Below are 16706 nucleotides of genomic sequence, written 5' to 3' on the forward strand. Positions count from 1 at the left end.
TCAATTTTTTTAGGTTTTAATGCCCGTGGACAAACACTCAAAACAGCAGTACCACAGTAATGCTACTACCCTTCAATTATGGATATACCCAAGGAATTCCCCTGTGTTAACTATGAACATAGAAACAGCAACTTCCATCATCTGCTTTCATACTGCATTGTAGAGCCATTCACATTGACATACTTCCTTTCCAAACCTCCACAGTCTCCACTGGTAATAAATCCCCTGGTTTTATTTAAAATATTGCAATATTTGTTACATTTCCTACAGCATAAGGTCTTGGAATTCCAACACTATAAAAAGATCTGCACAATTTCTCAAAAAAGTTGCAGCCTTTCATGGTTGCACAGGTACTTCTGAAAATAAGACACACACTCAAAACAGCTGTATTTATTTCTGTATATTTTAAAATATCAATCTTTAGAATTACCTTGAGATTTTTTATGAGTCTGATTCAATATATTTGAATACTTGGTTTGGCTTCGTGCTTCCTACTGCCTATCAACACCTAAGTTTTCTTTCCTCGTCAGTGCTGTTGAGTAACATGTGCAACAGAACTCTTGTCAAGCTACACACCTGTTTTTTAGGATATTAATTTCTTTTTTTAATCTAAAAAACATAACAAAACTCTTTTTTCAATATGCAAGTCTCCTTAATGAGAATCTCACAAATTTGGATCAGAATGGCAAGTAGTGGGTATTTTAAAAGAGGCTAAGCAAGGTGATCAATTCTATTCCCACTAACATTAATGAGCTGGACGAACAAATTAAAGAGCACTATAAAGGAATTTCATAATTACCACTACAGTAAGTAAACTATCAGTAAGGCTAGAGGAAAGTAATACAGAGAGACTGAAAATAAAGATTGAAAACGAAGGCAGAGCAAAACTCGAAAAAAAACCCAAACAGATTTCACACATATTGTTTTAAACAAAAAGGCAGGTACTTGAATATTTCCACCACTCGGCAGGTGATGGAAATACCAAAGCTTATCTTGAGCAGAAGATGGCAAAGTAAAATGAACATAATAATTATTATGCCATCAATAAGTAATAACTCCTCTTCAGGCTCTGGTATTAACCTTACATTGTGTATTTGTCTTTTGGGAACTTCATGGTAATCTCCTAAGTGAATTCTGAAGAATTTTGGAAAGGCAGAGGAATGACCACTGGACTCAGCAGTATGAGTAGTCAGAAACAACGTATCACCTAACAATTAAAGCAGGCTGGTTGAAAAGATTATTCCTCTTTACTTTTGCTCCCAAATTTTTTCCTAACTGTGCTGTTAAAATGTCAAGAAATCCACCAGAGCAAGAAACAGTACGTTTCAAGACATTACCTACGCACCAGAAGTAAAAAGTCAAAGACCTGCTTTACGTGATTGCCTATACAAAATATAGCTCATGCTTTGGGACCATCCAAACTGTAAGCTTTCTAGTTGGAAGCTTGCAAAAGACTTAGTTGACTTAGAATCTTTGATTCCTACACATCTAGTGTTATTTGTTCCAGGAGGCTTATTACTAATGCCTGATCTGGATAAGTTTAAAGAAAGATGGTAGCTCTGGGCAATATTAGCTGCCAAAAATAATAGTTGTGAAAGCCTGGAAATGGACTATAATGCCAGAACTGAGTCATAGGCAGTGGAAATAAGTGAATTAGCTGCAACAAAAATTTCCCCATATGTAGAATTAAATACGCTACTTTCACCTTAAAATATTTGAATAAAACCCAAGCTGTAATTCAGATGATTGTTACCTCTTCAAAAATGTGACCGCTAGAGCTGCCTCTATAAAACCAAACACTAACAAAGCACATCTAACCACAAACTTCTTTGCTAAACAACAAGCATGCTTCTTCAACAGGTACTTCTCCATTGCTTTTTGTATTCTTTCTTACCTTTCAAAAAAAGTTTCAATTGCAATGATTTTTTCAACTGTAAAATACAAACAGAACCTTTACTGTAGAGCCTGTCACTTATGTGTGCGTAAACCCATTATTTAACTGTGGGCTCAGATTTAACCAAGAATCCCCAAGTTCCACTTTGCAAGAAAACCACATACTATGGCACAAACACTTATTTAGAAGGATGATTACAGCAACAGAGAGCAAAACAGCAGTCAAACGCTTTTCTTCAGCAGCGTTAACAACAGAGATGAGAAGCAGTAGTGAAAACAGCCTAAACGAAGTACTTAAAACAAAAACTGTTAATAACATACATACAGCTAAAACAAAGCAGAGAATTTGAAAGTCCCTCCTTTTTCTCTTTACTACTGTGGACTATAGACATGGGAGATCTGAAAATTGCGTGGCACTGTTCTGCTGAAGAATGAAAGCGGTATATTAAGAAATTCTGATTCGAAGGAAAGCAGCTGCGTCCAAGCGACACTTCCCGTCCTGCCCCCGGGAGTACAGGACACAAAGAAACAACTCAGCTGAAACAGTTGCCTGGGAGCAGAAATCTTTTGAATTGGGAGAGTGTGGATTCCTGTTCCCTGTGAATCTCCCGTTTCATTCTATTTTAAGGAAGAAAAATTCATATATACTACACTAACATATACATTATGAAAATCACCTTTGTTTACATACATCAACTCTTTACAAATAGAGACCATCTCAATTTTAGCAGAGCTGAAACCACTGTAGTATAAATTCCCCCAAAAAAGAAAAACTCAAACCAAAAAGAAATTCAACAACTCCCTTAAAAACCTGTATCCTTCAAGCCATTTCCCACATGCTTGTTAACCTATCAGCAAGACAGCAGTAATAACCAACATGAAATATTCCTACTGATACACTATAATGTGATAGATCACGTTTTTTCTTACTCATCATGTATCGTGTCACACATTATCTGTACCAGAATCATTTAACTCCTATTTGGAGACTAGAGGTCAAGAAATGCTACAGAATCTGTTAATGCTATGTTACACATTAATATTTTCACTCATGTGTTCTACACCCTATTGACCACATGGATACTCCTTATTCCCACTTAGTTATGTGTAATAATATGACACAATGGGAGAGAAATGACTGTTGATCCACATATGCTTTTTAAAGGCTTTCATGATCACAACATGCTTCTAGCTTTTCTTGTGACCTGATGTTACCCTCCCAGCTTCAGACTACTTTGTTGATTTGGACTTGAAAAGCCTTGTGTGCACACCAAAAGCCTCGTGTACACACCATGTATCACCAGGGGTGCTTCTATAGCTGAGCTCTCTAGCTGAGGGCCAAGACCAGTGCACTTCCACAAGCTGTCACGTTACCTCAAGTGATCACACCTATTACTCACTATACATATTTTCATAATGCCAATGGGTCACAGATACAGACATCATTGCCATTCAGGACAGAAATACTTAAAATATCTCAATTTCTTATCTAATCTCATCTTTTTCACAGACATCTTTTTTGTCTCTATGGAAAAGCTACAGCCACCTGCCTACTGCTTTGAGGTTGCTGAATGAAGGGTATATAAAAGTATTATTGCATTATTACTTAAATGATGGAGCATATAATTTTTGAACTCAATATAAAAAATGGATCTGTAACTATACACATGCAGATCTCTTAGGCTGCAAAATACACCTTGTCCAGCTGAGGAAGAAAGAAAGATATTAACAGCTGGGTTACAGAAGAATGGGCTTAATGTTGCTTTCAGCGATGCTTCCTTTTGATTCATGTTTTCGCTAGAAAACAAGCTTCTGCAGAATAAATGTTCGTTTCTTCAATCTCAGTCCCTCAGATGGTGGGCGCTTCCTCTTGGAAATGAAGTTATTTTTGTTCCAGAAACAACTACTGTACAAAAAAACGCACACAGAAGACAGGAAGAATGTGTGTGTTTCATCTTCCACGAGCAGGGCCACCTAAGTGAAGGAGAGGGAGAATACAATACAAACCAGCACTTTGTGTCAGACGCCAACCCATGCTGAGATTTTAACTCCAACTTCCTGAGCATGAATAAACTGATTGCTCTGTAATAAAGCTATTCTGCTATTAGGATATTTTATTGTTTTAGGGCCAACTGCCTTAAAAATGCAATTCTCCCATTAGATGAACAGAAGCTACAGTAATAGGAAATAAAAAGCTTTACTCATTTTTTTATTAGGGAAAAAACTACCAAGAACATTACTTTTAAATTTGATTTTGAAGTATTATTTATATAAAAACAGCAAAAACCCAAAACCCTGCAGAAAAATATATTATGCAGAAAATATGCTCAAAAGAAAATTAACATTAAACAGAATAAAACCTCTGTAAAATGCCTGTTCACACAACGCACACAATCCACTCTGACCAGTGGAACAACATCTTGGACAACTGCAGGATACTTCAACACTCACATTCCTGTTTATCTTACATGACTGACATTGTGAAATCGTGCTACAAACTGAACTGCCCGTTGGATAACATTTTTTTAGCCTTCCTCAGGGCTAAGATTTTATCATATCTGTGTGGAAAACAGCCTCCGCTGGCACATGTACAGACCACCAATTTTCCCTTTTCATGAAGATCCAAATAACAAAAAAAATGTGGTGGTTTACAGTGAAGTAAAAATTTAGCCTACTAGTAGAAGTAAGGATTAGCAGCAGTACTAGGATTATAAACATTCTAGCTGTACGAAGTGTTTTGCTGCCCCCCCAGCTCAATCTCCTTCGTATTCTTATTATGGTTTTCTGTACTTCGACACCATTTTGATATGTTACTTACCCGTATATTCTGGGCAGTAAAAGTTATTCCACTATGGTGCACTCTCAATTTTCAACACTCAGGAATAATCACATACCACAACCGGAGAAGTTTTTCAAAATTATCCCACAATTTCTTCACAGAATTGGTTTTATTTCTCTTTGAATTTGGCTTAACAAATTTTGTCATAGAGCCAGAGCATTTAAATCATAAGTACTCACTTCAAAACTGAATATGCAATATCTGCTTAATTTATTTTTTCCCCCTATCCATACTGAGGTCTTTGGCTGAATAATGAAAATAACTAATATTTTGGTTTCTAAGTAATAACTTACACCTCAGCTCTTTCAACTCCATTTAACAAATTTATTTATGGTCCTATTAGCATATTTACTTAATTTTATTTAAATTTACAACTGTACTGGAGTTTATAAAATAAATATTAAATAAAGTTATAATAAAGAGATGTGAAAGAAAACGTCTGTCTTCTGAGATAAATTGTCCTTTAAGAATACGTAACTGCCTTTTAGCTGACTTTGGAAAAAAACTTCTATACATCTTCAACTAATAGAAGCTATAAAAAATCCTTTGTAATATTGGAACCAGTTGAGAAACCACAAGTATTCAAATGCAGGAAATCATGATTTTATAACATTTTAATGTGATCTACTCTTGGGAAACAAAGTTAACCAAGCCCTATTTCTGTACAGGAAATATTCCACTGTACAGTTGTAATACATTGTGGTGAGGGGTACAGCTGCAAATTTTTCACCTGTAATGCCCCACTGGTATTGTGGCTTACTGAATTGCATCAAGATTGCCTTCCTGTCCGGAAAGCCCTCTAAGTACAAACAAGACTCTAAGCCCAGGTTTTATTTTCCCTTGGTATCAGAATGTGGTAATTTAAGAGCCCTGAGAAATGCTTTTTAACCTTTCAGAAGAAATATGTAGCATTCTTTTATTAGGAACTATGTTCTTTGCCTTTTAAAACAACATGTGACCGACTTACCTTATCAATTTATCAGGCTAGCAGGTTCAGAGCGAATGCAGGTGTGTATAGTAATGTAATCTGTCACAGATACTGGCTTTTTTCACTATGAAAAAATTACTCTAAACACACTAATAACTTTTGTTAAGAAAGCACAGAATAGCACTACGCTATAACTGAGAAGATTTCTGCAGGACTTTTTAAACAGGAAAATGTATGTACTATTAAGTGTCAAACCCATTTTTTCCACTAATTGTCATCCGAGACTGTGTTTATGCAAAGATCACTTGCTTTTCTAACGGCAAAAGCAGCAGTATTTAATTTAATTTATTAGGGTCTTAATTTATTGTTGCAAGTATTGAGAAGCAAGAGCAGATAGGTAGGAGATCTTAAATTAGGGACGTACCTATTTCTTGCAATACTCCTTATTCTCTTTTTCTGATGCATCAACAATCTTCCACATTTTATTTAAGGCTTTTCATTTTCTAAGCTTCAGTATTTATTAATAATATAAGCACTATGCTGTTGAAATATAGTTACCTCTGGGATTGCGGGTAGCAGTCTATTAATACATGAAGTACTGTGTAATTCTCGGTATATGGGCTATTTTGACCACATATTCTCACCACAATAAAGCCTGACTCCTACAAGAAGTGCCACAAGATCAGCCTACAGCAGGAAGGACTTCAGTTTGCAAAGTTTCATAAATCAGAGTTACAAAATCTGAAAAGTACAGAACACGAGGAGAGTGTAAATCTGTCATTAAGATAATCTGATGGTTTCGTCAGTCCTCTGGCACCCGGTAGAATTTTCACTGGCTCAGTAACCCCAAAGGGTAAACTTCAGTGTGATGCACAGGCAAATTATGCACAACTTCCATTAACATTCCCAACAAGTTACGCTTAACTCCCTGCAGACTGTACAGAAACTGTAGGCCAAACGATACAGTCTCATCTCAATGCAGTGAACACTAAGATCACACAGCAAAATAAATAAGATTATACACACAAAATACAGTAACAAGATAGTAAAGTCTGAGATAATCCTACTCCCAGGCAAGGAAGTTCACAAATAGTGTTTAAAGCTGGAACTCCTAAAGAGAACGGGCTCTGTTTCAACATCTGCTTAAGACTCACTGTGTAACACCGCAATTGCTTTAGCCCCTACTTCCTTCCTTGCAAGAAAATGAAGACAATACTTATCAGTAATAGTCAGCGTCTTAACTTTCAAAAACACATGCAGAACTCTGCCCAGCATCACAAAACTTGCTCGCATCCTGATTATCTGAAGTGTAAGTGGCTCAGGCTAAAGTAAGCCTTCAGCCCTCTTAAACAGACCAGTTGTTTACATGATGACCTGCATCATTTTTTGTACACATGCACGGATGCAAAACATGGAAAGCAATTTCCTACATTAGAATAAAAAGAATTTGTTCCAGTTCTCACTGATGATCAGATATGCTCAATAATTACACTGTACTGCTTTGTTTCAAGCTTGCTGCAACTCTTAACACAGTAGAGAGACCATAAAAACATCACACACAGTCTAGCAGTATAGTAGTAGTATGATTATTACAGTCATTTTGAATAACATCAAAAGGTAGAATTAACAAGAAACGCACTTTTCAAAAACCAGAATCCCAGACAAAGCACCAAATTTGTCTTCTGAGCAATTCACAACAGCTACACAAATTATTTCACCATCCACCTAAAAAGTCAGATTATTTCAAGACAGTACTGAACTGCATGGCAGTAGACTAAAAAATTTGTAAAATGACAGGTTTATCGATAAGCATGGTTGAACTTTACAGCTTATTGTCTAACAACGCTATGAACTTAAATCACTAACCTGTCACATAAATCATCTGGATTTCCAAAGTAGTTGTTGCTTTGGGAATGTAAGAAATAAATCAAACACGAACAAAATTTGTGGTTTCCCAAAAAGCTCTTTTCCCAGACTCTCAAATGCCCAGCTGAACACTATAGCCCCAACAGGGAATGAAAAGTAAAAAGGAAGCAGAGCCAGCCAAAAATGAGGTATTCTCCATTAAAAGGAAAAATTAATGTCTTTGACATTGATCATAATTCTTTTCCTGTTGACTGTCATGTCAAATCTTTCCTGGGATAATGACTTACAGTAGGTCTAACGTCAGTCATTCTTAAGGCTCATGCTTCCTTAAGCCACTGTTTAAACAACCACTAGGTGTTAGAAAATGACTGTTTAATGGCTGACAGTGTTGAAAAAATAAGATTCCAGACTGCAGAGTTTGCAAATGCTTTATTTCAATAGTGTAAGCATGTTAAGGCAATGCAACAGATAATTTTCTGAATCCTCACCTTCTGAAGTTGGAAATATTTTACGTTCTCTTAAAAGAGATACCAACATCTCAGCAAATGCTCTGACCGAATTTTACCAGGCTGGTTTTATTTACCTAGTCTTTCTTTACTAAATCTCAGTTAAGCAACCTTGCAACCCCAGAACTATACTCACTGCCCTAATTTTCTCCAGTAGACCTTGAGATCTGGTCAATTGAATCACCACTTTTCTAAACCAGGAATAAGTGCTCTGTTTATTAGGAAACTAGATAAAGAAGAAAGGCCAAAAAAGGAGACTTCAGTACACATTCATCTTCTCATCAACTGTCATAATGCTGACTACACTTGCATGCAACAGGAATCCTGGCAGGTACACAAGGGAAACATCCTCAAATACAAAAAACTGTCAGGGTTATAGCTCAGGAGATACATTATTTTAACTTCATATGGAGAAACGAACAAATGCCATAGATTATCTTCCTTTTGTCCTGTAAGCTTTAACAGCTTGTATCTCTCACTGGATGACAATGCAGGAGAAAGAGTTTTACATCTGTGTTGGTGATGCAGCTTAAATAAATCAGAGAGCACAGAATATGGAGCATTATATATTATATGATCACTTTGATTAGACAATTCTGGTTTTCTCCACCTTTTAAATCCGTGGCCACTTGTGTAAATGCTCTTGTGACAATACATAGCTTTTTGTTTGAGATATGAGGTAGTGCCAGCAACATCTCTTATTGGAAAGATAACTATACAACGGAATGGCAAACACCGAGCATCTCTGTAAAAAGTTCACCACCTACAACAGGCCTCCAGCTGTACAGGAAATCATTTGTATGTCCTGTTCACCTGCTTGCACAGAAAAGTAGAATGCTTTGGGTTGGAAGGGATCTTTAGAGGTGATCTAGCCCAACCCCCCTGCAGTGAGCAGGGACATCTTCAACTACACCAGGTTACTTAGAGCCCCGTCCAACCTCACCTTGAATGTTTCCAGGGATGGGGCCTCCACTACCTCTCTGGGCAACTTGTTCCAGTGTTTCACGACCCTCATTATAAAAAATATCTTCCTTATATCCAGTCTGAATCTACCCTTCCTTAGTTTCAAAGCATTACTCCTTGTCCTGTCACAACAGGCCTTGCTAAAAAGATTGTCCCCCTCTTTCCTACAGGCCCCCTTCAGGTACTGAAAGGCCGCAATAAGGTCTCCCTGAAGCCTTCTCTTCTCCAGGCTGAACAACCCCAACTCTCTCGGCCTTTCATCCTAGGAGAGGTGCTTCATCCCTCTGATCATTTTGTGTCCCTCCTCTGGCTCCGCTCCAACAGCTCCATGTCTTTCCTGTGCTGAGGGCTCCAGAGCTGGACGTAGGACTTCCAGGTGGGCTCTCACCAGAGCGGAGAAGAGGGGCACAATACCCTCCTGCTGGCCACGCTGCTTTGGATGCAGCCCAGGATATGGGTGGCCTTCTGGGCTGTGAGCGCACATTGGTGGCTCATGTCCAGCTTTTCATCCACCAGTACCTCCAAGTCCTTGGCAGGGGTGCTCTGAATCCCTTAGTCCCCCAGCCTGTATTGGTAGCAGGGGTTGTGCTGACCCAGGTGTAGGACTCTGCACTTGGCCTTGTTGAACTTCATGAGGTTCACACAGGCCCACCTCTCCAGCTTGTCCAGGTCCCTCTGGATGGCATCCTGTCCCTCAGGTGTGTCAACTGCACCACTCAGCTTGGTGTCACCTGCAGACTTGCTGAGGGTGCACTCAACGTTGCTAAGTCATTGATGAAAATATTAAACAGTGCCGGTCCCAGTACGGACCCCTGAGGGACACCACTTGTCACTGGTGTCCATCTGGACATCGAACTCTTGACTACTGCACCCTGGCTGTGACCATCCAAACTAATTCTTTATCCACTGAACAGTCCACCCATGAAATCTGTATCTCTCCAATTTAGAGAGAAGGATGTTTTGAGGGACTGTGTCGAAGGCTTTACAGAAGCCCAGATATATCACATCCGTTGCTTTTCCCTTGTTCACTGATGCAGTCATTCCATCACAGAAAGCCACTGGGTTGGTCAGGCAGGACTTGCCCTTGGTGAAGCCTTGCTGGCTGTCTTGAATTACCTCCCTGTCCTCCATCTGCCTTAGCATAGCTTCTGGGAGGATCTGTTCCGTGATATTCCCAGGCACAGAGACGAGGCTGAAACGCCGGTAGTTCCCAAGATCCTCCTTCATACCCTTTTTAAAAATGGCCACAATGTTTCCCTTCATCCGGTCACCAGGGTCTTCACCTGACTGCCATGACCTTTCACGTATCATGGAGAGTGGCTTGGCAGCCACACTGGCCAATTCCCTCAGGACTCTGGGAGGCATCTCATCAGGTCCCATTTAATTCTTCCTTGATGGCACACAAACTCCTGTTGCATCTGTACAATTTGAAAGTCACTACTGAATCACTAACAGATTTATTTTTCCTGCAACTCCCTCCTTCAAATTGTAAAAACACCACAGAAATGAAGAACGCTTATGCTTTCTCAACTGCTGCAACCTGGCAGATCTAAGGAACTGTACAAGCATGGCTGAATTTAGCATTACATGACAGCTCTGAATCACAGTCCCTTGTTATGGTGTAGAATACATTCTTCTTCAATTATTCATTATGTTTTGGGACTACGGCATTATCTCCATAACCATAAACTATTGTCTGGAATTAGAAATTGCTCTTACTCCTTTCTTCCTAATTTGCAACGCAAATGGAACAATCAGGATGAACAACCACAAATTCTCTTTCAGCTGTCCTTGTAACCGGCTCAAGCCAATGTTCTCATCATTTGGGAGACGAGGAGAGAGACTATGAAGCCCTTCCTCTGTAGTTTAGACTGTCTAGCATACTTTTGTTCCTAAGTTGCTCATGTATCCTCTACAATTCTGAGATCCCTGCAGGAGACATTTCTATATACCTTATAAAACATACTCTGCTTGAAGGCTATTACCATGCTTCAAAGTCCTCAGTGGAAGACATCTTATGGACAGATTCACAAGAATGAGAATCATCACAATCAGCAGATTCCAACTTTAACTGCCATGAAACAAGAACATCAGAGAGCAAATATAAGACCTGTTGCCTTATAACGACGAGCTGGCTGCCTTGTAGAACATAGCCTACTGTTAAACTGGGAACCTGAGGCATACCTTAAGCCTTCACACATGAATAGTTGCTGAGACAAATCTATAAACATCTGCATGATTTTTACTCTAGAAATTATCTGCATAAGAGAGTGTCCTAAATGTAACATTAACTGTTTTGGAGCAAAAGCAGTAGGATTTCTGTCTCTGGTTTTGTGGACATATTTTCTTTATGTACATAATAAAATAAGCTTTTAAAGTTGCTCGTCCACCTATCTTCAACCACAAGACTTTCTCTTATCAGCAATCTACTTGAATGATTTTAAAATTTCATTTGTTGTAACTGAGAAAGTCTCAGAGAGCATCCTTTTTGATGTACCAATGTCAATCTTCACTATTGTGAAGTAATGGCATTGCTACTTCATCTTGCTTATTATCTTTTGAATTCATTTTGAGAAATTTTTCCAAGTTTGAACTTTCCTCTGCTCCTGAGGTGTGAATATGATTCTCACATCAACACCGTCCTACCCTTTGCCCTTGCTGATTTGGGCAGTAATGGATTACCCTGGCTTACATGACATTAGATGGAGTCAGCGCTGGGATTAACTTCAGTCTTATGAAATGTGTGCTGTCTTAAGGGAAGTTATCAGTGGAATATGCTTTTTCTTCTCCCATGTATTTTAAAAATAATCTTAGCAGTAGTCAAGATCAAAAGGGTATGCCTTTGCCAACATTTGAACTGCTGCCAAGGCCTTTTCTGTAGATCCCCTTTATACAAGGTGTACACTAGTAGTGGCTTAGAGCAATATTTATCACGTTACTTGGACAAGACACAGCCTATTTGGTTTTTCTTCTTATGAGAACATGAAACTACTGCTCTTGTGTGTATATACTTTCATCCCACATTGACCTTTATTAAGATAGTTAGCTGTATCTAGAGCTTTCTAAACACTGATCAAAAAATCTCACGACTTGGAAAACAGACAACCATTGGTAGAAATGAAACAGAAGTTGACAGAACAGTCAAGGTTAATAGTTTTGATCAAGGAACTAGGAAGATTTTCAGTATAAAAGACTGAGGAATATTCTACATCCACAGCACATCTCTCTTGATACAGAACCCAGTATTCACTTTTTTTTCAGTTAGCTATACAAGGTTACATCAAAAACACTTGTAAGTACAGTGGAAAATTGATTTTTGCTTCACTTCATTGGTTTTGTGTTTCTAAAATAATACACATGTATGTATTTCTTCACTAGAAAGAACCTGCAAATACTACTATATAAACTTACAAACAGTCGTGGGAAGGTATATTCAGAAAAGATCTTGGCAGTGACATAGACACAAGGAGAGTAAAATAAGAAAGGGCCTCCAGGCCAAAAAGGGCTAGAACTGATGCCACACAGTGGCTTTAGTACCTGAGGATAAGAAAGGCCTTGTGTCACTGAGCAGGAAACTCCTTAAAAAAATTAATAAGAGGTACCAAGTAAGTCTAAAGGTGTTTCATCAAATACCAGTTATCTGAAAGAACAGTAAAGGACATACAGCCAAAGAACATTCGTAGCATGTGAAAATGGGACAATAATGGATTAAAAATTAAACAGAAAGGGGCTGCAATGTCATGTAAACAGGAAGAACAACGAGTTCAGATACTCTCAATCTTCTGAAAGAAATACAATCTTGATGCAGTTTCTTGAAAATGCATCTAGGATTCTCTCTCACTTCCTTCAAACAAGTAGATCATACTTCTATTTCAAATTGCTAAAGAAAATGCAACATGCTATGCCATGGCAGAAACATCAGTTCTTCCTTTTCCCTCCACAAATAAAAGCAATAATGTTGGGACTGTAAAAAAGCAAACTATTAGAAACATGACCAGAGAAACTGCTTACCTTTGCAACATCACAAAGTAAAAGCACAAGAAAATAGGCTCTTGGGACAATCTAGAAATAGCAGCAAGGTGAGATCTGACAGAAACAATATAGTTTGTATCAACTCTTATTATCTGAAACTGTTCACTTATCCTTTGGCTGCAGCAGATGACACGCAGCTTCAATATCTAGAAAAATTCTCTTTATGGTGAAGCTTTTGCAAGTTCTGGGAATTTGAAGAATAGCTATAAACACAAAGAGACTTCTAAAACCCACCCATGACTAAAATGTTATGCCAAAAGAAGTATACAAAGGTAGAAAGCTAGATGAAATGTCACAGCAACTTACTTGGAAAGAAAGAACATGCAACTGGCAAACTTTTAATTCAAGAGAAACTACAGAAGTGCACCTTTGCCTGGATTTATGTGAAGTAAAGGACTGAGCGAGAATGGTAACACAGCTGGTGACATTATGGGTCCTCCTAGCATTTGAACATATACACAATCCCAGGAAAATTTTTAAAATATATATTTAATATACTTTGATATCATTATTGTCTTTAAATTTAGATACTTTTCCCCAAAAAGCTGATCTTTGGCTTGCAGATGTTCCTTTAATGTTTCTTGTCAAGCAGTAAACAAAATAAAAGTGCTGTTTTGTCTTTTTGCCCTTTATATTTTGTGAATTTTCCATATGCACTAAATACGCAGTATATTAAGAAACAGACATGTATCCATACAGGGGAAAAAAGTGGAGCTGACAAAAGGCCTCCTGATTAATTTAAAGCATAACATAAAGTTTGAGATGAGTATTTGGCAAATGTAGTTTATGTATAGAATTTGAAAATAGAATCTGTATTACTTGTTCCACCCACATATCGATGTTAGACTAATAAAAAAATGCATATCATTCATGTTTATAACGGCTGTTTATCTACATTGTGCAGAGTTGCTCTGTGTGGGTGCATGGCCATTTCTGGAAAATGTGATAAATCACCATCTAGAGACAGACAACAGTTACTGCCATAATTAATGGTCCATTACCAATATGTGGATCCTCCTGTAGGCAGCCCAAGAGCACAGTTTTTGAATAGAAGTCCTCTAATTTGGCTGTTATCTTTCATCTCTTCCCTTGTAATTGAAAGCCCAAGGTAGTAATATAAGACTTACTAAGAATTAATTGATCATAACATTGACAGACCTTAAGAAGAGAGTGTGCCACAGTAAAAAGCATCACGGAGGGAATCTAGACAGGGATGCCCAACCACAAACTTAAAACGAGACTGACTGAAACAGTTCTCTGTGGTCAATGTATAAGATTAAATCCAAGAAGATTTACATGAAGAATTACATGAAGACCAGTAGAAACTGACAGAACCTGAACACTGGCAGCTGAGTCCTTCCCGGTTTCTATCTCACTCTCCAAGGCAATTGCAAGGGAAATGAAAGAGGACTGCAACTATCTTCCTTTCTCTAGACCATAGCATGGCAGCACAAAGCAGCAGAACATGCATGCTACTAGAAGTCCAGCTGTGTATGCCCACTTGAAGAAGGACCGATATTCCCCCTTTACAGGGTCATATTCTTACACAGGCACAAGCATTATGTTCATGATGTCTGTAATCTATAATGGGAGCTTATTGTAATTCTACCAAAAACTTAGTGTGCTGTGCTCTGAAAATACCACCCTGAAAGAAGGCAAATTGCTGGCTTTCAGAGCAACCTAATAGGGTCATCAAGAGAGCATACAATAACACAATTCTGATCTTTGATTCAAACCTCATGCCAAGTGGAGCTGATTTTTTTCCATTTAAATTTAATTCTCATATAACTAAAAGGAGCTGACACTTGGCTGTCTAGAGGGCAAAGAAACTGGCAGGACACTTACATGATCTCATTAATAGTATGTGCACGGTAATAACATTATACCGTTTATCTGAGGAAGAGTATCCTACTTACCCACAACTGAAAGCACATTGGTGCATAATTCAATTGTAAAAGCAATTTCTAAAGTTATAGCAGTAATGAAATATAAGTCAATATTTCTGAACAAACAGGAAGAACTGGGAGATAGGTATTTCCCTTGACTCACAATACTATTCTTATTAACAAGCACATGCAAATTAAAAAAAAATAATGACAGATCAAATTTGTAATATAAAAACCCCCTGATATTAACAAAATTAAAATTGAGCAAAAATCAAAATAGGTATGCAAGGAGTAAGTGAATTTACAAAGATGAATTACACTAGACAGGAGAGAATGTAACTACCTGATTGTGTATTTTAGAAAGCAAAAATTCTTAGTGTAATTGTGAAGTACGGTCTATTCTGGGGGCACCGAGTCACACAGCTGCAGCACTCAGCCCTCCTTGGAAGGGCAGTTCCATGATCTCACACAATCAAACTGCACTGCCCACTTCAACCCTCCCAAAGCAAAATGAGAGAAAACAGATGCTTTCTCTCTACCCTGTGGATCTTACTAGAAGATGCACAGCCATCTGCGATCACAGACACAGAAGAGGATGGCCAAATTGGAGATTTTAGTTCAAAGTTCAGTTCACTGAGTCTAGGCAATTTCAGACCAGGTCTTTCCTCACGTTTCAGTTTCAAATCACATGAAGTCTTTAAGTAAAGACTGATGGATGAAATCATAGGAAGACAGAATAAAAACTGCATGCTTGTAAACCAGAACTGATAAATCTGGCTACAGCTTATTATGACATGGAAAAACTTTACAGGTAAGTGGTTAAAATGCTTGCACAAATAGTTTTAAAACTAAAGATGAGCTCAAGCTGTGGAATTTACCTTGTAATGATTTTATAGAGCTCCTGATGTCTGTTTTGTGCTCATTTTTAATAAACCTAGATTTGAGAACACTCACTTTACAGCAGTAATGCTTTCTTTTGTTAATGAAAGTAGAAAACTCTCATTACCCACCTGAAGAACATCTCCAAGGTCAGCAGTGCTAATATCTGGGTCTTCAGTGGTATTAAAAGGAACAGGGTTAATTCTTACAAGAGTGAGCACTCTGGGTTCTGGGTATCTCCACATCATCATTCCTGGACTATCCTCAGTTTCATTGTAAAACACAACTTCATAGGCACTGGGCAGTTTTTGTGCTTCTGTCAAATGAAAGAAAGCTATAATCTGTTACATAATTTCTAGAAAGAAACATGCTGGTTTATGAGACCAAAGCAGTTAAAAATAAATCCCTCAGGATCAAAAGGAGAGAAAATAAAAAAGCAATTTCCCTGACTTTTAAAAGATTACAACTTAATGGAAAGAAATCAAAAAAGTTTTTTTCTTTTTCATTCTAGCAGATGTCTTTTCAATTGCTTTTCCAAAAAAAGCAAAGCATTCATTGTAAGAGGCAAGTAAGCTTTAATAGGTTACTACTGTATTTACTTTATAATTAAAAAAAGAGACCAGTAATATTCTTCTTACCTGCATCTTGTATATACTGGAACAGGCCTGTTCTCAGATCATCTGAGGTATGCTCAGTTTTTGAGGCCCGATTCCTTTCCATCGAAAAACAAGTAAGGTGTGTATGTTCAGGTATCGGTGTCTCTACACTGCCCTTTTTAGTGAGGTACTGCCACAGAAGCTCCTGGAGGAGAACTAAACAGTTCAAATTCTCTTGACCCCAGAAAACCTTTAAAAAAGTAAAAAAGAAAGAGAAAGAGAAAAGATGAAACAATTACATACCAATGTCTAGTCAGT

General features: G+C 37.9%; 1 protein-coding gene across 7 annotated transcripts in view; it reads right to left on the reverse strand.

Moving 5' to 3' along the window:
• The window catches only part of VPS13B (vacuolar protein sorting 13 homolog B), a 482877-nt gene that overhangs the window by 68145 nt on the left and 398026 nt on the right, over positions 1-16706 (reverse strand). For 6 of the 7 annotated variants that reach the window (XM_075415801.1, XM_075415802.1, XM_075415804.1 and 3 more), the window contains 2 exons: positions 16431-16638; positions 15924-16108 (listed from right to left, as the gene is read on the reverse strand). In XM_075415801.1, coding sequence (XP_075271916.1) covers positions 15924-16108; positions 16431-16638 — 393 coding nt within the window. The remainder of the gene's footprint in view (positions 1-15923; positions 16109-16430; positions 16639-16706) is intronic. The other variant, XM_075415803.1, reaches the window with a different exon arrangement.

The sequence above is a fragment of the Opisthocomus hoazin genome, chromosome 3, assembly GCF_030867145.1.
Source record: "Opisthocomus hoazin isolate bOpiHoa1 chromosome 3, bOpiHoa1.hap1, whole genome shotgun sequence".
NCBI classification, from domain to species: domain Eukaryota; kingdom Metazoa; phylum Chordata; class Aves; order Opisthocomiformes; family Opisthocomidae; genus Opisthocomus; species Opisthocomus hoazin.